The following is a 25,848-nucleotide window of genomic DNA, read 5'->3' as shown; positions in this document are numbered from 1 at the left end:
CACCGATCCATCTGTCGATCTCCCGCTCCATTCTTCCCTCACTGGTGAGCAAGACCCCAAGATACTTCAACTCCTCCACTTGGGGAAGGATCTCATCCCCGAGGGCACGCCACGCTTTTCCGAATGAGGACCATAGCCTCGGATTTGGAGGTGGTGATACTCATCCCAGCCACTTCACACTCACTCACACTCAGCTCTGAATCGAGATCACGGCTTGATGAAGCCAACAGAACCGCTCCATCTGCAAAGAGCAGAGATGTGATGCTGAGGCCACCAAACCGAACACCCTCTACGCCTCGGCTGCGGCTACAAATTCTCTCCATAAAAGTTATGAACAAAATCAATGGCAAAGGGCAGCCTTGGTGGAGTCCAACTCTCACCGAAAATGAGTCTAATTTATTGCCGGCAACATGCCAAACTCTGCCCGCGGTCGTACAGGGACCGAACAACTACTATCAGGTGGTAGGAACCCCATTCTCCCGAAGAACCCCCCACAGGACTCCCCAAGGGACACAGTCGAATGCCTTCTCCAAGTCCACAAAACACATGTAGACTGGTTGGGCGAACTCCCACGCACCCCCGAGGATCCTGCCGAGGGTGTAGAGCTGGTCCATTATCTACACTAACCACATTGCTCCTCCTGAATCCCAAACTCAAAGAGTACCTTCTTTCGCCAAGATGGTTGGCAATTTCTCCGTAGCCCTTTCCAGCCATGTGGAATTGTACAATTTTGTCTCTGGTGTCTTTGGGACAGCTCTTTGGTCTTGGCCATGTTACAAGTTTGAGTCTTACTGACTGTATGGGGTGGACAGGTGTCTTTATGCAGCTCACAACCTTATTGAGGTGCATCTGATTCAGGATTAAAGGCGGATTAACAGGTCTTTGAGGGTCAGAATTCTATCTGATAGACAGGCGTTCAAATACTTATTTGCAGCTGTTTCACACAAATTGTTAAAAAAAAAAAAATCATACGTTGTGATTTCTAGCTTTTTCTTTTTAGATTATCTCTCACAATGGACATGCACCTACGATGAAAATTTCAGATCCCTCAATGATTTCTAAGTGGGAGGACTTGCAATATAGCAGGGTGTTCAAATACTTATTTTCTTCATCGGATAGGACTCCTTCATCTTGACAGCATCCCTCACTGTTGGTGTCCACCAACGTGTTCGTGGGTTGCTGCCATGACAGGCACCAGCCACTTTACAGCCACAGCTCTGGTCAGCCGCCTCAGCAATGGAGGCACGGAACATCATCCACTCGGACTCAATGTCCCCGCCTCCTCCAGGACATAAGGCAAGTTCTTTTGGAGATGGGAGTTAAAATTCCTTCTGACAGGGGAATCTGCCAGCTCTTCCCAGCAGACCCTCACAATATGTTTGGGCCTGCCACGTCGGACTGGCATCTTCCCCCACCATCAGAGCCAACTCACCACCAGGTGGTGATCAGTTGACAGCTCCGCCCCTCTCTTCACCAGAGTGTCCAAGACATGCGGTCGCAAGTCCGATGACACGACCACAAAGTCGAACTGCGACCTATGGTGTCCTGGTGCCAGGTGGACATGTGAACACCCTTATGCCTGAACATTGTGTGTCATGGCCCTGCCGGTCCCTGTCCTGGCCGTACAGGTCCCTGAGGCGGCACGCACCTGCCGCAATCGGCGGAAGCACACACCTGCGCCTTGTCTCTAGTAATTACGTCCCAGTTATATAGAACCACACGTACGGCCTGGCCTTTGCCAGATCGCTACTTCATGCCTCGTTACTGCACTCTCATCATCCCGTTCCTGATCTCCTGTGTACCGACTCCTGCCTGCCCACTGACCTGGCTCCTAGGTCTGACGTTCTTGTTACTGCCGCTCCCGTTGACTGCCTGTCCGATCCCCGACACTGGACGAAATAAACACTTTTCCCGAACTGCCTCTGCCAAGTCGTGCATTTGGGTCCAACCCCATGTTCTGGCCCGTGACATTGTGTTTGTTATGGACAATCTGTGGTGACCACAGAAGTCCAGTAACAGAACACCACTCGAGTTCTGATCGGGGGGGCCCATTCTTCCCAATCATGCCCTTCCAGGTCTCATTGTCATTGCCCACGTGGACATTGAAGTCCCCCAGCAGAATGGGAGTCGCCAGACGGGGCGCTCTACAGCACTCCCTTCTAAGGACTCCAAAAAGGGTAGGTACACTGCACTGCTGTTTGGTGCATAAGCACAAACATCAGTCAGGACCCGTCCCCCTACCTGCAGGCGGAGGGAGGCTACCCTCTCATTCACCAGGGTAAACCCCAACATACAGGCCCTGAGCCGGGGGCAATAAGTATACCCACACCTGCCCGGGGGTCTCTCCCCGTGGGCAACTCCAGACTGGAACAGAGTCCAACCCCTCTCAAGAGGATTGGTGCCATAGCCCAAGCGGTGTGTAGAGGCGAGTCTGACTATAACTAGTCGTAACTTCTCGACCTCACACACCAACTCGGGCTCCTTCCCTGCCAAAGAGGCAACATTCCATGTCCCTAGAGCAAGTTTCTGTAGCCGGGGATCGGATCGCCGAGGTCCACGCCTTTGTCCACCGCACAGCTCACATTGCACCCGACCCCTATGGTCCCTCTCACAGGAGGTGAGCCCATGGTAAGGGGGACCCATATTACTCTTTCGGAATGTGCCCGGCCGAGCCCCATGGGTGCAGGCCCGGTCACCAGGCGCTCGCCTTCGAGCCCCACCTCCAGGCCTGGTTCCAGAGGGGGACCCAGTGACCGAGATCCGGGCAAGGGAAACTAAGATCCAATTTTTGTTGTCATCATAGAGGTTTTGTCTGGTCCCTTACCTTGCGTGACCCGACCAGGGGCATGAAGCCCCAGACAACTTAGCTCCTAGGATCATTGGGACATACAAACCCCTCCCCCATGATAAGGTGACGGCTCGAGGAGGGGGGCACATAAATGTGAAAATTGGAAATGTTATTGACTAAATCATCAGATTATTCCTTTCGTAACAACAGAACTAAAATGTGAGAGCAACTTGGACCTCATTTACGTTGGTCTTTAAGGAGGATGGAGTGAATGATCGTTAAAATATTCCTTAACAAAGGGAACACCTGGCAAACTGGGAACAATGATAGGGCATTTATGAATGAAGCAAGTATTGTCACTATACCAAATTCACATTCCAGATTCCTAGAAAAAATATTTATTACTTTGTGTTTTTTTGATCAATTGGCTATTCTATTGATGTTAGCAAAATTTCCTAAATCAAAGGCAGGCATAAATACTCAGTGGGGAAAAAATATCAGCAATTAGCTAATTAAGGTAGAATCAGATACAATAGAAACGCCAGACAAATACTAATAGGATCATATTCATATGGCTAATTCATGGAAGATAAAAATGACTACAGGAAAAAAAAGAAAGCTTTTGGAGTTGATAAGCTCGACACGATTAGCAGCTCAATGATGAGGCACCAAGAAATTTGATGAAACCATAAATGTCGAGGTAAACAAAGTCAGCAAAAAAAAGAAACTATTAAAGACTTCTACGTCCTAGATACAATAGTGAAAGGAACAGATTTTCAGAGGGCAGTATTAAGAAGAAAAAAAGAAAAGAGGGAGATGCAGGCAAAATATTCAGTTGTCCAATTCCAATAATATCGCATACTGTTCACATTTACTTTGTTACTCATACCCAGTTTTAAGAGATCTGAAACAAGGGCTATATTAGAATCAGGCACTGTCAAAGAAGCATTAATTTAACAATATGGTTATTATCATGGATGAGCTGTCAAAACTGTAAAACTCTGCAGCATTATATTGACAGGTGATTATTAATTATATCTTGATCCAGATTGGTTTTTCGGAATCATTTCCCCAATTTCTAAAAGGTATTTTTGTGTTGTCAGGGAAACCGTTTGCTCTTCTTATTCATATCTCAGATACAAAACTATTATTATAGCAAACATTAATATAGTGTTTAACATTTGACCATGTGTGATAATTGTAGAGAGAGCTTGGAACTGAGATTCTGATCCTGCAATTGTGATTGAGAAAAGTTTTCATGTTAACTGCCAGATTAATAGCTTCCTGATGAGACATTCGTGTGTATATTTATGGTAATTAAGTTAGCATGCCTAAAATGTCTTACTCCTCTTTAAATCTCAAACATATGAAGAGAACTGTGAGAGAAGCCAAAGAAACATTTTTGACAATAGATTTTGAAATGACACAAACATGAAATTGACAAAATGATAGAAAGGAAGACGCATAACGGATGCAGCGTGCATGTGCGTGTGTGTTATAAACCTTTCTGCTTGGTGTGTAGAAAGAAAGCTAGGTTTTGAATAACCCAGTGTAAGAGGCATAAAGTTTCAAGCAGAGTGGCTGTTGAAAAATAATGCATGGGCCACACTATATTTTCTCTTACAGTGCTGTGAAGAAGTATTTGCTTCCCTCTTTATTTCTCTTGTTAAATCACAAAGTCACTGTGACTAACCACAAATTTGGGAAAGGTGAATGAAATTTCACAATCAACACCCAAACCTGATTACCACCATAATAGATGAATCAAGAACTCACTTATATAGAATCTGTCAGAGAACGTGAAGTAGACTACAGCTCAAGAACCAATGCAACATGCTACGATCCAAAGAAATTCAAGAACATCTTTTTTTCCCTTTCGGCTTGTCCCGTTAGGGGTTGGCACAATGTGTCATATTAGATGAACGCATATTTGTTTGGCAGTTTTACGCCAGATGCCCTTCCTAACGCAACCCCTCAGCATTTTGCCGGGGATAGAAGCTTACAGCACCTGGTATTCTCAGGCGGTCTCTCATCCACGTGCTAACCAGGGCCAAACCCGCTTAGCTTCCGAGATCTGATGAGATCGGGCGTTCTCAGGGTAGCATGGGCGTAAACCCAAAGAAATTAAAGAACCAAAGAGAAAAAAAGTGTTTAAAATCCATCAGTCTGGAAAAGGTTACAAAGCCATTTCTAAGGCTTTGAGGCTCCAGCGAACTACTATCAGAGCCATTATCCACAAATGGAGCAAACTGGGAACAGTGGCAAACCTTCCCAGGAGTGGATGACCAAACAAAGTTACTCCAAGAAAGAGGTGACAATTCATCCAGGAGGTCACAAAAGAACCTCCAACAACATATAAAGACCTGCAGGCCTCGGCTTCCTTTAAGGTCCCTGTTCATGATTCTACCATAAGATAGATACTTCCCAAAAGCGGTATCGATGGGAGGGTTGGTTCCCAGACAAAAAAAAAAAACCCTGCACTCAGCAAAGAAAACCTCTTGCTTCAATCTTATATAAATATTTACAGAATACTTTTCTTCCTATTATTAGTACCAGGTATTTAAAATATAAAATGGATTTTACAATGGGAATAAATTGAGAATTAAATTCAAGTTATCAATGGTGCAGGCCTCTGACAAAATTCCTTTTTCTCACGTGGCCCCTTGTAAAAATTAATTGCCTAACCCTAATATATACTAAATTGTTTTAGTGGAGTGGCCATCAAAAATGTGCTTCTCTAAATGCTTGTTAAATCAGATAGGTTAATCTAATCTAATCTTCAAATAAAGTTGTGAAGTTCAGTGAAAGGATGTGTGGATCTTACGTAGGCTTTTCATTGGTGATTAGCACTTTGACCTTGTTCAGAGCCTTCTTGGCACCAGTAGAAGCCGGAGCAGCGGTGGGGGCAGGCTTGGTGTGGGCAGGGCTTGCATGAGGGCTGGCAATGTAAACCTTTTTGCCTGCACTTCCTGGTGCTTTTGAGTGGGAAAAGTCTGTGATGAAGACAATTCCTTCGCTCGTCAGCACTGTAAAGAAAGTTTTTAAAAATATATGATGTATATTCCTAGATTTTTTTTTTCATGATAAAAAAATCAAGTACAGTTTTAACAGTAATAACAGCTTCAATAAAACATTTCGTACATACAGGCCATGTTAGATGGGTCAAATGGGTCAAAAGAAAAAGAGAGGATGTTTTCAGCATAGCTTTTCTTCCACAACTTGGTTCCTGTGTCTCCATTCCATAGAACGATGTAGTTAGGTGGATGCACAGCTAACAACAGATCACGGGACACATCTTGATTCCACAGCCACTCCAAATCTGTTAGAAAGTTAGAGGAAGCCAGAAAAAACAGGCAGAAATGAAGATGAATGCAAGGTGTTTGCAGCAGGGCATATAGAGTGATGGCAATAGCATTGTAATGAAAACACCTCGCACACAACTTTTAGATTTACTTGACAGTATAGTTTTCTTGGCAGGTCTTGCTCGGGTAATGTCCTGCCCCAAGATAAAGAATCCATTTCGGCTCCTATTTAAAAAAGTGTGTGCGTGTGCGTGTGTGTGTGTGGGGGGGGGGGTGTCAGGGGGGGGTCCTCAATAATCTCTTACCCTGGATGGGTTTGGAGTGCTCTTGGATCTCACAATGCGCAGTGCCACTAACGACGTCCCACACTATTATTTTTCCAGAAGCATCTCCGGAGGCCAGTCGCAAACAGTAGGGCGAGCTCAAGTTATGGTAGTAATTTTCTCTCGACCACTTCACCTGGAGGAAGACATAACAATACAATTATTTGTATTAGTTAAAGTACCAGACACGAGAGTGTAATTAGTTGTGAGTTATCAGGCACAAAAAAACGCTTCTTCTAGTATGCGTTGTTGTGTAGAGCAAGATTTTGCCATCTCATATTTTATTTAAAAAGCAGGTGCAAACACACATTACATTTTGTTATCTGCAGGACAGATTTCAACAGGAGAAACTAACAGCTACAGTGCCCTCCATAATTATTGGCACCCCCGGTTAAGATGTGTTAAAAGCCTTACAATAAATTCAGTGTTTATTGCAGAATAATACTGTCACACTGAAAATTTTAGGAAAATCTAACCTTCAACTCAAATGAATTGTAATGAAATGAAAAAAATCCCTGACTAAAAAATAATTATTTTTCATTAAATCACCTGTTCCACAATTATTGGCACCCTTAACAATTCCCAGGAAATAAATATAATTGAAGCATTTCTGTCATTTCTACAGTAGTTTACAACGTTTACCAGAGTATGTAGGCACATTTAATTAATAATTCATCACCTCCTGTTCCCCTGGGGTACAAATATGACGTGACACAGTGGCCATTTGTCTTATTCACTCTTAAACATGGGAAAGACAAAGGAACACAGCATACAAGTGAGGCAGATGTGCATCGACCTTCACAGGTCAGGCAGAGGCTACAAGAAGATTGTCACTCAACTGCAGCTGCCCATATCCACTGTGGGAGGAATAATTAAGAAGTTCAAAACAACTGGAACGGTGGTAAACAAGCCTGGACGGAAGCCTTTATTTTGCCACCACGCACAGCAAGGAGGATGGTAAGAGAAATAAAAAATCTCCAAAGCTCACTGCTACAGAATTACAATAAATGGTAACATCCTGGGGTCACAAAGTCTCCAAATCAACCATCAGGCACTGTCTACACACCAACAAGCTGTTTGGGAGGCATGCACGGAGAAAACCTTTCCTCGCTCACAATCATAACGCAAACATCTGGAGTTCGCCAAGCGGTATTGGGGCTTCAACTGGGACTGAGTGCTTTTGTCAGATGAGACCAAGATTGAGCTTTTTGGCAACAAACACTAAGTGGGTCTGGCGTGCCACGAAAGATGTGCATGCCGAAAAGCATCTCATACCCACTGTGAAGTATGGGGGTGGGTCAGTGATGCTGTTTCGCTTCCAAAGGCCCTGGGAACCTTGTTAGGGTGCATGGCATCATGAATGCTTTGAAATACCAGGACATTTTAAATCAAAATCTCTTGCCCTCTGCCAGAAAGCTGAAGATGGGTCGTCACTGGGTCTTTCAGCAAGACAATGACCCTAAACATATGGCCAAATCTACACAGAAATGGTTCACCAGACACTAAATTAAGCTCCTCCCATGGCCATCTCAGTCCCCAGACCTAAACCCCATGGAAAACCTGTGGGGTGAGCTGAAGAGGAGAGTACAGAGGAGAGGACCCAGGTCTCTGGATAATTTAGAGAGATTCTGCAAAGAGGAATGGCTGAAGATCCCTCTTTCTGTCTTTTCCCATTTTGTGAAACATTATAGGATAAGATTACGTGCTGTTTTGTTGGCAAAAGGGGGTTGTACAAAGTATTAACACCAGGGGTGCTAATAATTGTGACACACATTATTTGATGGCAAATAATTATTTCTTTATGTGGGACTTTTCCCCACTGAATAAATTGCATTTGTATTGAAGGTTGGATTTTTCTCTTTTTTTTCCATTAAGGTCCCATATTATTTAGGAAAAAAAATTAGAAACTAAAAAACACATCTTAACCAGGGGTGCCAATAATTATGGAGGGCACAGTATTATTTGAAATTAATGTTTCTTTAAGTCCCTTCAATTTGTTTTGAAAACCCATCTGGCAATATTGTATTTTGTATTTGTGTTATGTTAACTGTTAGCCAATGTGGCTTTGGTGTTTTCCATCATATAGTTAAATCATGTACACAACTTGTCATTATTCTCTTTACGTAATAATTCCAACTGGTGGTGACAATGTACAGCTTGGAGCCTCCTTTTGAAATAATCTTTACTAATTATATCAATCAAAACCGTGCCTGTTCTCAAGTAAGTTGAATCCCATAGTTGCGCTATAGCACTCATTTCTCTAATTTGGGCGTGCAGGTCAAAGCAGAAACTCAGCCAATCAACAGCTTGTATCTCAAAAAACTAAGTGATGTCGCTGTTATCTTGAGCCACCACGGTACACGAAATTAGGCTTCAAAATGGTGGAGAAGGAAGAGACTCTCTTTGCTCTCAGACACAGTGGGTGTCTTTACTGAAAGTGCTGAAAACAAGCCTTGCGGAAACTTCAGCTGTCTATCAAATACATGTCTACTCTAACCTAGCTTTCTGGACAAAACACCCACTCTCCTGCTTGCAAGCACTTGGAGGGTAGATAAATTACCGTTATATTGTTTCAATAAGATGCTTCTCTTGAAAATAGTATATTTTATGATTGGTATATAGAAATTTTAGTTAGATATATCTTGTTATGATTGGAAAACACAAATATTAGTTAGAAATTCTAAGACATCATGTAAATGTTATCTTTAGCTTTACATTATTTTGAATGCATTGATACTGTATTATGACCACAAACCACCAAATCATTTTAGCTGTTCCTTCCTGGGATTCCCAAATCAATAGGGTAAATCTCGCTCTACTTTCTGGTGGACCGAAAATAAGAATGCTCCTAAAATGAGGACAACTGTTGGCATTGTCGCTAATTGCTTGTTTGAAAAAGTTGCAACACTGGTGGGAAAAGTCACGAGACACAGCAAAAAAGTTCATAACACCACAAGGTGGAGCTTCCTTTGAATTTTATGTCAAATTCCGTCACCAAATATTAGTTTCTGGGACAAGGAACAAAGCAACAACAATGGTGACCATGGAATAGTGCCAGCCAGAATAAATGGACCTAGATGACCAGATGATGCATTTCATTATACTGAAAAATCGATCAAGAAGGCAGTGGAATAGGTGGAATGTTTGACCCTGAAATAAAAGTCGGCATGGCAGTATTGAGGAACCAAGAGGAAAGCCAAGTACATAATCACAGCATGTGACTAAAACGGACAAATCATAAGAGCTGATCTCCGCAGCATTCTGTGCACACTGACAATTTGTGTCTGTGTTACGTGCACATCAAATGACCCGCAGAGGCTGCACGGCTCAATGTGACGATCACGTGATGGAAGAAGGCTTCTGTTGCCCGTGGGAGTATAAAGAGGCCTTTAGTCATTATTAGCGAAGCAGTATGTCGGGCAGGATGATAGCTAGGTCCCTTGCAATAGGAAAGGTAGCCCTACTCGAACGGCTTAATCTTATTCAAACTAAACTAATGAACTATTCAAACTGAACCAAACTATGACTAAAGCAGACAAATCACAAGAGATCGGGATCCACAGCTTTCTGCGTGCAGCGACAATTTGTCGTATGCATGTCAACTGAGCCGTAGGGGCTGCACAGCCCAATGTGACGGTCACGTGATGTAATACGGCTGTTGTTGCCCAAGCAGGCGTACAAAGAGACCTTTCGTCATCATTAGCCAAGCAGTATGTGGGGCGGGATGACAGCTCGGTCACTTGCAACAAGCAAGGTAGCCCTCCCAAATGGGTTAATCTGATTCAAACAAGAAATAGGGTCTGTAAAGTGTACTATAATTCTTAGATATTTTGATGAAAACATGTTCCAGGCATGTTATGAAGACACCTAGGAACTGTTTCATGTGTGAATCTGTGTGTGATATGTCTCCTCTAGGTAAACTAATAATACATTTGCTCCCTTAATTGGCCTACACGGAGAATGCAACATGCAAATGTTAGGAGGCTTTGCCAACGTGATAAACTGTGGGCAGTTACCATTTTAACAAAGCAAAGCAAATTTATTCAAATATCACATTTCATACACAAGGCAATTAAATGGGCTTCACATCATTAGAACCACTTAAAAAAAAAGAAAAACATTTCAAATTTCAAAAAAGACCAATTAAAACAATGAACAGTGCAAGAAATATTTCAGAGTGGAAAAGCTTTAAAAGGCATGGCAAAAAAGGAAGAGTTTTTAACCTGGACTTCATTATTCACACTTTGGGCTGTTGTCAATTTTGTTGGTAATGTATTCCATTGTGTGCAGCATAACAACTAAATGCTGCTTCACCATCTTTGCTTTGGACACTGTGCTCCATTATTTGACCAGAGTCTGTCGATCACAGAGCCCTTCTGGGTTTATGGGTTTCATTTAGCATTTATTTCATGTATTAAGGACCTCATCCATTAGTGATTTATAGACTAGTAGCACCACTTTAAAATAAGTAATCTGTAATATATATATATATAAATGCAGCCCTTTGGGGGCACAAACCAGTGCAATCTGTAGGCCGGTCCCAAGCCCGGATAAATGCAGAGGGTTGCCTCAGGAAGGGCATCCGGCGTAAAACCTGTGCCAAACAAATATGAGCGTTCATCTAAAGAATCCCATACCGGATCGGTCGTGGCCCGGGTTAACAACGCCCGCCCCCGGCACTGCTAGCCTGCAGGGCGTCGGTGGAAATTCAGCAACTGTGGGTCGAAGACAAAGAAGAGGAGGAAACCAGATCCATCGTCAGAAGAAAAAGAGGAATGCACAGAGCCAACAACTGAGTGTAGGGACGTTGAATGTTGGGACTATGACAGGAAAAGCTCAGGAGTTGGTTGACATGATGATTAGGAGAAAGGTTGATATTCTGTGCATCCAAGAGAGCAGGTGGAAAGGTAGTAAGGCTAGAAGTTTAGGAGCGGGGTTTAAATTATTCTACCACGGAGTAGATGGGAAGAGAAATGGAGTAGGGGTTATTTTAAAGGAAGAGCTGGCTAAGAATGTCTTGGAGGTGAAAAGAGTATCAGATCGAGTGATGAGACTAAAATTTGAAATAGAGGGTGTTGTATAATAATAATGTGGTTAGCGGCTATGCCCCACAGGTAGGATGTGAACTAGAGTTGAAAGATAAATTCTGGAAGGAACTAGATGAAGTAGTTCTGAGCATCCCAGACAGAGTTGTGATTGGTGCAGATTGTAATGGACATATTGGTAAAGGAAACAGGGGCGATGAAGAAGTGAAGTATGGCATCCAGGAAAGGAACTTTGAGGGACAGGTGGTGGTGGACTTTGCAAAAAGGATGGAGATGGCTGTAGTGAACACTTATTTCCAGAAGAGGGAGGAACATGTAATGTCCTACAAGAGCGGAGGTCGAAGCATGCAGGTGGATTATATTTTGTGCAGACGATGTAATCTGAAGGAGATTACTGACTGTAAAGCAGTGGTAGGGGTGAGTGCAGCTCGACAGCATAAGATGGTGGTGTGTAGGAAGATTAAGAAGACAAAGGTAGAGCAGAGAACCATGTGGTGGAGCTGACAAAGGAAGAAAGTTGTGCGGCCTTTCGGAAAGAGGTGAGACAGGCTCTCGATGGACAGCCAAATCTCCCGGAGGACTGGACTACGACACCCAAGGTAATCAGAGAGACAGGGAGGAGAGTACTTGGTGTGTCTTTTAGGAGGAAAGGGGAGAAGATGACTTGGTGTGGAACCCCAAAATACAGGGAGACATACAAGGAAAGAGATTAGCGAAGAAGAAGTGGGACACTGAGAGGACTGAGGAGAGGCGAAAGGAATACACCAAGATGCGACGTAGGGCAAAGGTAGAGGTGGCAAAGGCTAAACAAGAAGTATATGAAGACATGTACACCAGGTTGGACACGAAAGAAGGAGAAAAGGATCTCTACAGGTTGGCCAGACAGAGGGATAGAGATGGGAAGTATGTGCAGCAGGGAAGGGTGATTAAGGATAGAGATGGAAATGTGTTGACTGGTGCCAGTAGTGTGGTAAATAGATAGAAAGAATACTTTGAGAAGTTAATGAATGAAGAAAATGAGAGAGAAGGAAGAGTTGAAGAGGCAAGTGTGAAGGACCAGGAAGTAGCAATGATTAGTAAAAGTTAGTCAGAAAGGCACTACAAAGGATGAAAAATGGAAAGGCAGTTGGTCCTGATGACATACCGGTAGAGGTATGGAAGCAATTTGGAGAGATGGCTGTGGAGTTTTTGACCAACTTATTCAACAGAATACTAGCGGGCGAAAAGATGCCTGAAGAATGGAGGAAAAGTGTTCTAGTTCCCATTTTTAAGAACAAAGGCGATGTTCACAGCTGTGGGAATGATACAGGAATAAAGTTGATGAGGCACACAACGAAGTTATGGGAAAGAGTAGTGGAGGCTAGACTCAGTACAGAAGTAAGTATCTGCAAGCAACAGTATGGTTTCATGCCTAGAAAGAGTTCTACAGATCCATTATTTGGCTTGAGGATGCTAGTGGAAGGTCAGAAGGAGCTACATTGTGTCTTTGTGGATCTAGAGAAAGCCTATGACAGAGTACCAAGAGAGTAACTGTGGTACTGCATGCGTAAGTCTGGTGTGGCAGAGAAGTATGTTAAAATAGTACAGGACATGTATGATGGCAGCAGAACAATGGTGAGGTGTGCCTTCGGTGTGACAGAAAAATTTAAGGTGGAGGTGGGACTGCATCAGGGATCAGCTCTGAGCCCCTTCCCGTTTGCAGTGGTAATGGATAGGCTGACAGATGAGGTTAGACTGGAATCCCCTTGGACCATGATGTTCGCAGATGATATTGTGATATGCAATGAAAGCAGGGAGCATGCAGAGGAACAATTAGAAAGATGGAGACATGCACTGGAAAGGAGAGGAATGAAGATTAGCCAAAGTAAAACAGAATATATGTGCGTGAATGAGAAAGGTGGAGGGGGAAGAGTGAGGCTACACGGAGAAGAGATAGCGAGGGTGGAGGACTTCAAATATTTAGGGTCAACAATCCAGAACAATGGTGGGTGTGGTAAGGAAGTGAAGAAACGGGTCTGAGCAGGTTGGAACAGCTGGCGAAAGGTGTCTCGTGTGTTATGTGACAGAAGAGTCTCAGCTAGGATGAAGGCTAAAGTTTACAAAACAGTGGTGAGGCCAGCCATAATGTACGGATTAGAGATGGTGCATGCACTGAAGAAACAACAGGAAGAAGAACTGGAGGTAGCAGAAATGAAGATGTTGAGGTTCTCGCTCGGAGTGAGCAGGTTGGATAGGATTAGAAATGAGCTCATTAGAGAGACAGCCAAAGTTGGATGTTTTGGAGACAAGATTCGAGAGAGCAGACTTCAATGGTTTGGACATGTTCAGAGAAGAGAGGGTGAGTATATTGGTGGAAGGGTGCTGAGGATGGAGCTGCCAGGCAAAAGAGCGAGAGGAAGACCATAGAGAAGGTTTATGGATGTGGTGAGGGAAGACATGAGGGCAGTTGGGGTTAGAGAGGAAGATGCAGAAGATAGGCTAAGATGGCAAAAGATGACACACTGTGGCGACCCCTAACGGGACAAGCCGAAAGGAAAAGAAGAAGAAGAATCTTTAATATACTCTGATCTCTTTGCTCTGGTCAGAACCTGACCTGCATTATTCTGAATGAGCAACAGCTGTTCAATACTCTTTTGAGAAAAAAGACCATTACAATAGTCAAGTCTACTTGAGATAAAAGCATGGATAAGCTTCTCCTGGTCTGCTTGACAGATCCAAGCCTTCACTTGGGATATGTTCTTGAGATGGTAGGAGTTTCAGTAATTCATTTGATACGACTGTTGAAATGTTTCAGACTCCAGGTATTTACTAACCACAATCCTCTTTTCTTTATTGCCAAAAACAATTCTCAGATGTGTTGTGGTTTCATTGAAGAAAAAGTTGGGTCATCCAGTTATTTCACTTTTTTTTTTTTCGACAGTGACACAGCACCTTAATTTGAACGCATCTTAGTGGACAGTGGTTTTCAGGCGAGGGGGGATTGGAGGAAGATCTTGGAACGGTGTGGGCTTAGCTCCAATATTGACAATAGCTGTCAAAAAGTCAGCCCTAACATGGCATTTAGGCTAGTAGAGAGTGAGTTTTGCATTGGGCTCTGCTCTAATGGGGCATGGAGGTTGGTGGGAGATTGAAAGTGCTGCATCATTTCATTTCGTTCTTCCAACTGGTTGAGTGATGGTTATAAACCCATCTGTGCCTTGTGTGGCCTTATCTCTTGTTCATTTGATTGAGAACAACTGGATCTTTTTGTCCTTCCGCGTGTCAAAGCCAACATTTTCCTTGTAGGCCGCTGGATGACGTACACAGTTTAAAAAAAAAAAAAAAAAAAATTGGCATCTAACAACTTAACCCATTGTATATTAAGACAGAAACTGTCTGCGCTCCCCAAAAAACTCGAAGTGGTCAATGAAATTCACAGTACATCCATCTTTGAGCCACTTAGTTAACTGACTGAACCTACTGAAACATTCATCTCCAGTTCGTAAAGTTGAGACAGATCCACTTATGAAAACCTAAGCGCCCAAACATTGCAATTTGATTAGGAGATAGATAAAATCTCCATTCAGTATCTATTATTACTGCTTGACAACATCCAGGGCCCCTGTGTGTTTCATGACAGATTTGACAGTTAGGTGCTGATTAGTGATCTTTAGATATCAGACACCAAGTCATTGGTAGGTAAAACACAGTACTTAGGTGTCCCTTCTTACTGCCAAAATGTTACACACTCTTGACAGCTACATCATCAACAATTAACATTGGGGTCACATTTTTTTCTTGTATGACTTACAGTGACTGAGCGGCAGGGAATAGTTGCTCCAAAGAATGACAAGAAAAAGGGCTATGAGTCAATGCAAAACATTCACTTCAGACTTACAAATAGATTTGAACAACTTTTATAAGACCCTTGCCAAAAATGGAAGTCCCCCCAACCACCACTGAAAGGTATTAATCTACAGTGCCTTGTGAAAGTATTCCGCCACCTTGAACTTTTCAATCTTTTGCCTTATTTCAGGCTTCAAACATAAAGATATATTTTTTTTTGGTCAAGAAACAACAAGTGGGACACAATCGTGAAGTGGAACACAATTTATTGGATATTTTATACTTTTTTGATAAATAAAAAAACTGAAAAGTGGGGCCTGAAATATTATTCGGCCCCTTTACTTTCAGTCCAGCAAACTCACTCCAGAAGTTCATTGAGTATCTCTGAATGATCCAATGTTGACTGATGATGATAACGAGCATCCACCTGTGTGTAATCAAGTCGCTGTATAAATGCACCTGCTCTGTGATAGTCTTAGGGTTCTGTTTAAAGTGCAGAGACCATCATGAAGACCAAGGAACATACCAGGTAGGTCTGAGATATTGTTGTCAGGTCCGAGATACTGTTGTGGAGAAGTTTAAAGCTGAATTTGGATATAAAAAGATTTCTCAAGCTTTAAACAACTCAAGGAGAACTGTGAAAGCAATCATACGGAAATGGAAGGCGTACCAGACCACTGCAAATCTAACAAGACCCGGCCATCCCTCTAAACTTTCACCTCAAACAAGGAGAGGAGTGATCAGAGATGCAGCCAAGAGGCCCATGATCACTCTGGATGAACTGCAGAGATCTACAGCTGAGGTGGGAGAGTTTGTCCACAGGACAACAATCAGTCATACACTGCACAAATCTGGCCCTTATGGAGGAGTGGCAAGAAGAAAGCCATTTCTCAAAGATATTCATAAAAAGTCTTGTTTAAAGTTTGCGACAAGCCACCTGGGAGACACATCAAAGATGTGGAAGAAGGTCCTTGGGTCAGATGAAACAAAAATCCAACTTTTTGGCCACAACAACACAATATGTTTAGTGTAAAAGCAACACAGCTCATTATCCTGAACACACCATCTCCACTGTCAAACATGGTGGTGGCAGCCTCATGGTTTAGGCCTGCTCTTCTTCAGCAGGGACAGGGAAGATGGTTAAAATTGATGGGAAGATGAATGGAGCCAAATACAGGATAATTCTTGAAGAAAACCTGTTGGAGTCTGTCAGTGACCTGAGACTGGGACGGAGAATTATCTTCCAACAGGTCAATGATCCAAAACATAAAGCCAAATCTACAATGGAATGGTTCACAAATGGTTGTGGCAGCCTTATGGTTTGGGCATGGTTTTCATTAGCAGGGACTGGGAAGATGATGGGAAGATGAAAGGAGCCAAATACAGGACCATTCTGGAAGAAAACCTATTGGCGTCTGCAATATTCCTGAGACTGGGACAGAGATTTATCTTCCAACAGGACAATGATCAAAGATATAAAGCCAAATCTACAATGGAAGGGTTCACAAATAAACATATCTAGGTGTTAGAATGGCCAAGTCAAAGTCCAAACCTCCAATCCAATCCAGAATCTGTGGGCTGAGCTGAAGACTGCTGTTCACAAACACTCTCCATCCAACCTCAGTGAGGTTGAGCTGTTTTGCAAGGATGACTGGGCAAGATTTTCAGTCTCTCAATATGCAAAACTGATAGAGATTTACCCCAAGTGACTTGCAGCCGAAACTGCAGCAAAGGGTGGCGTTATAAAGGACTAGTGCAAGGGGGCCACACTTTCCAGGTTTTTATTTGTTAAAAAAGGTTTAAAATAGCCAATAAATTTCATTCCACTTCACGATTATGTCCCACTTGTTGTTGATTCTTGACAATTAATTAATATCTTTCAGTGGTGGTGGGGGGATTTCAATTTTTGGCCAGGGTCTTGTAAAAGTTGTTCAAATCTATTTGTTAGTCTGAAGTCAATGTTTTGCATTGACTAATAGCCCTTTTTCTTGTCATCCATTGGAGCAACCATTCCCTGCTGCTCAGTCTGAGATGGATACAGCACAGAACGCAGGCCAGATTCCTCTGTAATCTGCTGGCATTGTGTCCTCCCTTATAGATGTTGTCCCATATCTTTGGGCTTTGCCCACAGTAAATTCCAAAGAGAACTGGTTTGCTCACAGTAAATTCCAGAGGGAACTGCTGGATGATTCATGACCGTTTCCACAGCCTACATTTGAGCTCATTGTTGAGCTAAGTAGCTGTCTGTTCACACACTTCTGCTCACCATTTTGAGACATTGGTAGAGTGCTTTTATTCCCCAGGTGTCCTTTTACATAAACATAACACTTCCATATGGTGGATTTTCATTTCCAGAGTAAATATTGTCAGCTGCAGTCCTTGACGTGTGTTGGTGGTTACCAGTGCTCAGGACAAGGGAAGACATTCATGTTAGGATTCCTTGAAGTGTGTTCACGTACTTTTCATACAATACAGCCCGCAACCAATCAACAAAACATTATGTAGCCAAGCAAGCTAGATCCAACATTGGTAGTTTTGTGTAAACATGATGCCGTTGTTCTATTGAACACATTATATGACATTTTTGGAGCAAAGGCACATACAATGAAAAAATCTCACAGCACACCAACAAACAAAAATGTCACAAAAAGTAGATAATTTGGTGTATTTACTTACTGCAACCTAACAGAAGACCATACATTTCTGTAACTACTGTATCAACCCCCCACCACCACCACCACAAGTGACCACTTTTCTATATTTCTGTATTTTTGGCTTTAGTGGTTCTTAAACTTGTAGCCTTTTTGTGGGAACCTGTTACCGCCTACCAATTAAATTCAAAAAGATGCACCCTCAAGCTTTCACCTCACCTACACAGGTCATTTTTGAGCTACCAATTTAGTAGGGGGTTAACTTAAACTACCTCACTTAAATGTGAGCATATGACCTTGACCTTTTAAATAAAATAGAATGTCAGGATCTCGAGATAGAATTAATCACTAAAGGTCTCTTTTGAAGGATTACTGCAAGTGTTCAAGCGTACACATTGAATGTTTTAGTACTGTGGAACAACTCCATGCTGAGGTTTGTGGTGTGCTAATGTGCAGTTGTGAGTTGACATGACATACATAAAAGTTCATTAGTTGTTGCATATACTGTATATTTTATTTTTGAATGGCAGGTTAACAAGGGCTCTATGCATTTACTTTGTGCATACATTTGTTATTGAAATGATCAGCACATATTCCAGAGAGTTGTTCCAAGAGTAATAAAGATTACCATAATTGAGAATGCATTTGTTAATTACCGGGTTTTGTCAAAAGAATAACACCTATTTCCCTTGAATTAGAAAGGAGCCTGGCCCTGAATGGTTCACATATAGTGAGTTCCTCTGAAAAAGAACATGTTGAACGTAAAAGACAAATCAGAGTCAGAATCATCTTTTTTAATATGTACATCAACACCACACAAGGTATTTCCCTCGGGTAGTTGGAGCCGCTCTCGTAGGACAACAGACAATCTGTGAATACTTTTCAGACATAAAGACATTGCGAGAAAACTTTTGCGTTTGCAAAATTGCTCAAAGGACACCATTAAGTAATCAGGTTTGTCTAATTTATTTCCTTCTCAATTGTGCTTATTTCTTTTACTACCTACTATTTTTATGACCCACCAAAATGCCTGTTGTTGTGGCTATGGGGTGAGAGATGGCCAATTGCTACAGTGTGTCCAAGATTGAGTGCATCTTGGAGAAAAGAATGGAACCCTTGGGCAGAGTCTAGCCTCTGATAACCACTATTGAATTTACAACCTATTATTAGTCTTCTTCAAAACACACACACACACACACACACACACACACACATACACACACACACAGTCACTGCAAAGAGGCATCCTTACACAGGATGAAAGGTGTCTGACAAAAACGACTTAGCTCAAGGTCAAACAAAGCTAACAATGGTAAAATGATGCTTTACTTTTAGAAGGTTCACTACCAGCAGCTGTGTATACAGTGGATCTTATCTGACAAATATACAACCCAAAAAGCACCAGTGAATGAAATCTCCTGATGAACCCCCTTTGGGCTCTTTTTACAAACACCATTATGAGTACCCTACTGCTGAGAAATTTGTAAAAAATGTTTTATCCCGATGATAATCTGATAAAGTATTTTTCCTTACAATGACATAATGAGAATTCCCTCTAAAAATACAAACCCAATTCCAATGAAGTTGGGACATTGTGTTAAACAGCTAAAAAGATAAAATGATTTGCAAATCATGTCCAAACTGTATGTATTTAATTGAATACATTACAAAGACAAGATATTTAATGTTCAAACTTTTATTTTTTACCAAATAATCGTTAACTTGGAATTTCATGGCTGCAACAAATTCCAAAAAAGCTGAGATAGGTGGCAAAAAATGAGAAAGTTTAGGAATGCTTATCAAACACCTTGGAACATCCTACATGTGAACAGGCTAATTGGGAAACATTAATACTGAAAGGTACATAAAGATTTTGAAGAAACATTTGCTGCGTTCTCAGCAACGTCTTTTTCATGGATGCTCCTGCTTATTTCAGCAGGCCAATGCCAAACCACATTGTCCACGTGTTACAACAGTGTGGGTTCATAGTAAAAGAATGCGGATAATAGACTGGCCTGCCGGCAGTCCAGCCCTGTCTGCTATTGAAAATGTGTGTCGCATTATGAAGCATAAAATATGACAATAGAGACCACGGACAGTTGAAGAGCTGAAGCTCTATATCAATCAAGAATGGGAAAGAATTCCACCTACAAAGCTTCAGGAATTAGTGTCCTCAGTTCCCAAACATTTTATTGAATGTTGTTAAAAGAAAAGATGATGTCGCACAGTGGTTAACATGACCCTGTCCCAGCTTTTTTGGAATGTGTTGCAGCCATAAAATTCTAAGTCAATGATTTTTTGCTAAAAACAAAGTTTATCAGTTTAACTATTACAATCTTGTCTTTGCAGTCTATTCAATTAAATATAGGTCAAACATGATTTGCAAATCATTGTATTCTGTTTTTATGTATGTTTAACACAACATCCCAACTTCATTGGAATTGGGTTTGCATATCATTTCATTCATACAACACTTATTATAAATTTATTTTTTAATGTAAACTAATAGTGTAGCATGTAAGATTTAAGGTGTCCAACGTCACTCTTGTCACACAAACGTGCACGAATGCCTTCTAATTTGGACTCAATATGCGACAGTGGTTATCTGGTGCGGTCCTGCCACAGGCTACAACTTACACGATCATTATCCCCCAGATTGAGAGTCCAGCTGCTAGCCCAGTGGCCAGCGCCATTCTTAAATTTCTTCCGGAGTGAAGTTTTACCAATGTAATCTTGCACAGTATAAACTGCTATCTATTACACATTTTCACTGCATAGACTCCATTTATTGAATTTATCTTACAAGTGGTCAGCATAGGAGTGACAATACTGTACATATAATAGTAAATTATACAGTTGTGGGAATAAATAGTCAGTAATAGTAGAATAAGAAGATGATAATATAAATAACAGTAATAATAGCGACACTAACCCCAGTCTCCATGCATGAATAACTGATTTACGCTCAATCCAAACATTATATGAATACAGCTAGATTAATCATGGGATGATTTTCAATGCCTGAAGAGTGATGCACAAGAATGACGCAATAGAAAGGCAACTTTAGTGGCATGACAGTCTCTTTCGCTACATTAGTGTAGCAACAGACCAAATACAATACCCCACATAACAAAATGATACAGAACAGACATAATTATATGGCACTACAATATATCGTTACATCACACAGCTGTACTCTACTTAAAGTATTTTGTATTTTTCTTTGAATGCTCGTGGGAATGAATGCAGAAAACAATAATGTCTTGATTAAACATCCAGCTAAATGTAAATGAACCTATTATACGACGTCATGCTTCCTTTAAATAACAATAGGCGTATGAGGATGTTTGCAGCCAGGTAATTGAGCAACCGCTTACCTTGACCACATTGGCTTTGTGTCTTTCCAGCACTTGGATCGTCTGTGATGTCTTTGGATCGATAATGAGAATGCTAGAGTGGCATCCCTGAGCTATCAGCCCCTGCCAGCCCCTACAAAAACAAAAATGGAGAATGGAGAGGATGTTTGTAAGGAATAACATGTTGAGGAAAAAGCTGAGATATCCAGTGGGTAGGGAAAGTTTTCAAAGGCCCTTAAATTTTTCATTTCGCTATAATCCAGACATTTATTAAAATCATTTAAGTCCATTTTTCCTCATTAGTGTACACACAGCTCCCCATACTGACAGAAAAAAAAGTTTTTTTTCTAATTTATTAAAAAGAGAAAAACTGAAATATCACACAGCCCTAAGTATCCAGAACCTTTGCTGTGACACACATATATTCAACTCGGGTGCTGTCTATATCTTTTGATCATCCTTGAGAAGGTTCTACACCTCTATTAGAGTCTAGCTGTGTTTGATTATACTGATTGGATGAGATTATGAAAATCACACCCCTGTCTATATAAAACCTTCTCGCTCACGGTGCATGTCAGAGCAAATGAGAATCATGAGGTCAATTGCACTGCCTGAAGAAATCAGAGGCAGAATTGTGGCATGACACATATCTGGGCCAGATTCCAAAAAGAAAATGTAAAAGTAGAGTGTCCTCCATAACCCTTAAATGTAAGACGTTTGGGACGATCAGAACCCTTTCTAGAGTTGGCGGTATGGTCAAACTGGGCAATTAGGGGAGAAGAGCCTTTGTGAAAGAGTTAAATAAGAACCCAAAGATCACTGTAGCTGAGCTCCAGAGATCCAATCAGGAGATGAGCAAACGTTCTAGAAAGTCAATCATCGCTGCAGCCCTATATCACTTAGGGCTTTATGGCAGAGCGGCCAGATGGAAGCCTCTCCTCAAAGCAAGAAATATGAAAGCTCGCATGGAGTTTGCTAAAATAAATAAATAAATAACACCTACAGGACTACAAATAAGATTCTCTGGTCTGGTGAAACCAGGATAGAACTTTTTGGTTCGATCGTAGTGGATACAATTGAAATGCTCGCTTTTTTTTTTAAAGTGCCCATTACGCTGATTTCTGCAGAGTTTGAGCTTTCGTTTTGGTCGCGAGCTGACTCTATGAAGAGCTGCTACACATTGTAGCTGAACGGGGTCAAGATCCTGCGATATTAGCACGTTGGACCTTCCCCTCAAAGCGCTGACAATAATGACAAAAAAAAGGGAACCAAGACTCTTGGGATTAAAAAAATGTTTCCTCATAAACGCCATGGATGGCACAGAGGATGACATGCTGTGGGAGCAAGATGGGATCACTGTTCATGAATGCAGGAGGCACCAAAATTTAACCAATTCATCAATGATGAGTTTGACAGTGATGCACCGAAGGTAGCTACAATGGATATTTTTCAGATTGGAGCTAAATCAGATGCTTCTTTTGACGTCTTGGCCAACGATGTCTAATGTAGTGGATAAACTGCACAATGCACAAACGTTTCATGCACAAATATTTAATGCAAAAAATGTTTACGTTAATCAGAGGTAAATAGTTTATTTATTTAAGACTATAAAGTGTGTATTAATAAAATGTTATGCCATCATTGAGCATATATTTGAGTGGGTAGAGGGATTTTGTTCTGACAATTGCAGGGACCAGGACAAGCGTGTCCTGTGACCTGTCCCAAGAGATATATTACCGCTGCATTAGTACATGCAAAAAGATTATATTAATGGTTGTTGTACAGACATTTTTTTGAAAACAATACAATTACAAACAATAGAAGTACAAACCTAGCATAATAGAAATACAGATAATTCCTAATGTTTTGAGCATATGGATAGCAGCAAATTGGTGGTGCGCATTGTACATTGGTAGAAGGGTTTTCCTGATTTTTTTTTTAGGTCAACTTTGGGGGCGCGATTATAGTTCAGGATGCATTATACTCGAGAAATTACGGTTGAGGATTTAGGCAAAATTTAAACTAAAGTGCAAACTATAAGGGTATTTAAATACTTTCTGTACCCATTGTACAATATAATGCAATAGCAAAGAAGTGTGGGGACCGGCCATAACAAATTCTATGGTATCACTGACCATATAGTCCCCTCCAAAAATATTGTAGCAGCAAGGTCAATTGCTTTGTCTTTGTTGTATCCTGAAGACATTTGGGTTTCATATCAAAAGAGAGATGTGAGACAAAACTGAAGAATTCCAGGTTTTATTCCATGGTATTTACATCTAGATGTGTTAAACAACTCAGGACAGAGCACCTTTTGTTTGAAACCACCCACTTTTCAAGTGAGCAAAGATATTGGAACAGACGTTATTCATTCCTCCAACTATCCATCATCTGAACTGCTTATCCTCAAGGGCCGCGGGAGTACCCGAGCCTATACCAACTATCTTTGGGCAGAAGGGGTGGTACACCCAGAACAGGTTGCCAGCCAATCACAGGGCACATAAAAAAAGAAACCATTCGCACTCACGATCACATAATAATGTCTGTTCCAACACATTTGCTCATTTGAAAACAAGGTGGGTTCAAATATAAGATGCTATGTACTAAGATTTCTAACATATTTAGATGTACGAGGTAAATACCATCAAATAAAGGCTGACATTCAGAAACCCAAATATCTTTAACTGTTGTATCATTTAAATTAAACTAAATATCATAAAGGTAACTGACAAGATATACATCCAGAACAAGCAGCAGTGGAGCATTATTTGGTGGTTCAACTTGTCTATTTTCTAATTGACCATCTGCCTGTCTGTAAGGATGGAGGCTGAACCCATACGTCGAAATTGGACAAAAATAAGTAACATTGACATTTTTACAGATTATGTGAAAAATCTGAGCTCTATGATGAACCATAATTCATAACTTAACGGGGGTGGGGGGGGGGCAAAAAACAGTTGTCCACCATGCCAGACAACTGCTGCAAAAGGCATAAAATAAAAATCCATCATGTTGGGATAAATTTATTATTAATACTAATAATAATCAAGACAAATGAGAAGCATTCGATGCACTCTTTTTTTTTCTTCTTCTTCTTCTTCTTCTTCATGATCACGACTCTGTATCGGCATATACTCAGAATCAATTTGCTGTGACTCGAATTTGGGTGTAAAAAAAATGTGACCAGGACAGCCTGAACATTGATCAACACACTAGTTTGCATGCCTATTTGCGGATCATTCACTTGTCCGTTCAGCTGGATTAGAATTTCTAATGTGTAAAAATTGGCTCGGTTTGCTGATTTTATACTTGTTTTCCCCTAAAAGAAATGTGTTAAAATGCTTTAGGTGCATGTCATTTTTAAGTGCATTTTTTAAAGCGACACTGTAATAAGGCTGACAACCGGGATCATTCTGGTCACTTTAATCATGACATAAAATGCTCATACTGTTTTGCCTGTAACACTGAGAACAAAGGCCTACTTATCACAACCACACATCAACTAAGGGAATGTGCACTCAAAGAACCTGTTAATTATATAATGTCTGTGTGATTCTCTATTGAATTGTAACTATTTTCCCCAAATTTTCTTCTATTAGAGAAACAACCAAGGAGTTTTAATTCATATACTACCACATATGTCAATATATCAGGTACCACGTATTTATGAATTTGGATCAGTAGAACCACTGACATGATGTCATTGATGTAATTTACCTATATGCACATGTTTTATAACGAAGACACTATTCGCGCAATAACGTCTGGTTTCCTACCCTCACGTCTCTAGTTACATTTCTAAACATGGACAAGGCTTCATAAATCCAACAGGCCCAGCAAATTGCTTATCATATGACACGAGATGTCTTACACATTTTAGCCAACATCCTTGACATAATACCTATATCTCAACAACTAATAACAGACGCACTAGTGCACGTATGGTCGAAGGAGTGCTGGAGCCTACCCCAGCTAATAAAGAATAAAATGTACCGATTCCTAAAAGCAATGCGACGTGGAGAAAACTGGAAACACTGTCGGTTACTATGTGCATGCTAATGAAACAGCTTCAATACTCACCAATCTACTGCCGTTTTGTTCTGCAAATTGAGAGTGCCTGTCAACGTCCGAGCCGCGAGTTTGATATTGACAGTGTATGGAATCATAATTACAGATCACTGCTTGCGCTTCATTCAAGCTTGTTGGTCGAAAGCTGTGACAATAAATGAGCTTCCTGCCTGAGTTATTATTTTGGACGATAACAGGAAGTGAAAGGGTGTTGTTGAAAACAGCGTCGTGCGGGAACAAATCCCACTTTGGCTAAGGTTCCTAGTGAAACTACAAACTAAATTGGATTTTTGAATATTAAAAAAAATGCTGTTTCAAGGGGAAAATAATAGCAATGAATTCATGAGAATTTTGCAGCGTAATACATCAATGAATGGTTTATAGCCAGCGGATAGCTTGGAACATATATCCATGCATCCATCCATTATCTACCACTTTTCCAGGTCGGGTCCCGGGGGAAGTAGCTTCATAAGGGATACCCAGACTTCCC

The 25,848-nt window shown here is 41.3% G+C and overlaps 1 protein-coding gene and 1 pseudogene across 2 annotated transcripts in view; both read right to left on the bottom strand.

Annotated features, from left to right (window-relative positions):
- Positions 1-25,568, bottom strand: part of wdr11 (WD repeat domain 11) — a 71,020-nt gene extending 45,452 nt beyond the window's left edge. Inside the window, exons 1-5 of one of the 2 annotated variants that reach the window (XM_061837124.1) lie at positions 25,371-25,568; positions 21,312-21,423; positions 6,396-6,549; positions 5,934-6,107; positions 5,613-5,814 (exon numbers count right to left, since the gene is read on the bottom strand). In XM_061837124.1, the coding sequence (XP_061693108.1) occupies positions 5,613-5,814; positions 5,934-6,107; positions 6,396-6,549; positions 21,312-21,423; positions 25,371-25,456 (728 nt within the window). In that variant the 5' untranslated portion in view covers positions 25,457-25,568. The remainder of the gene's footprint in view (positions 1-5,612; positions 5,815-5,933; positions 6,108-6,395; positions 6,550-21,311; positions 21,424-25,370) is intronic. The other variant, XM_061837125.1, reaches the window with a different exon arrangement.
- Positions 4,785-4,903, bottom strand: LOC133510315 (5S ribosomal RNA; annotated as a pseudogene).
- Positions 25,569-25,848: the final 280 nt, after the last annotated feature.

The sequence above is a fragment of the Syngnathoides biaculeatus genome, chromosome 12 (assembly GCF_019802595.1).
Source record: "Syngnathoides biaculeatus isolate LvHL_M chromosome 12, ASM1980259v1, whole genome shotgun sequence".
NCBI lineage: Eukaryota > Metazoa > Chordata > Actinopteri > Syngnathiformes > Syngnathidae > Syngnathoides > Syngnathoides biaculeatus.
Note: the sequence above shows the minus strand (reverse complement) of the source record. Positions and strands in the feature narration are given on the sequence as shown.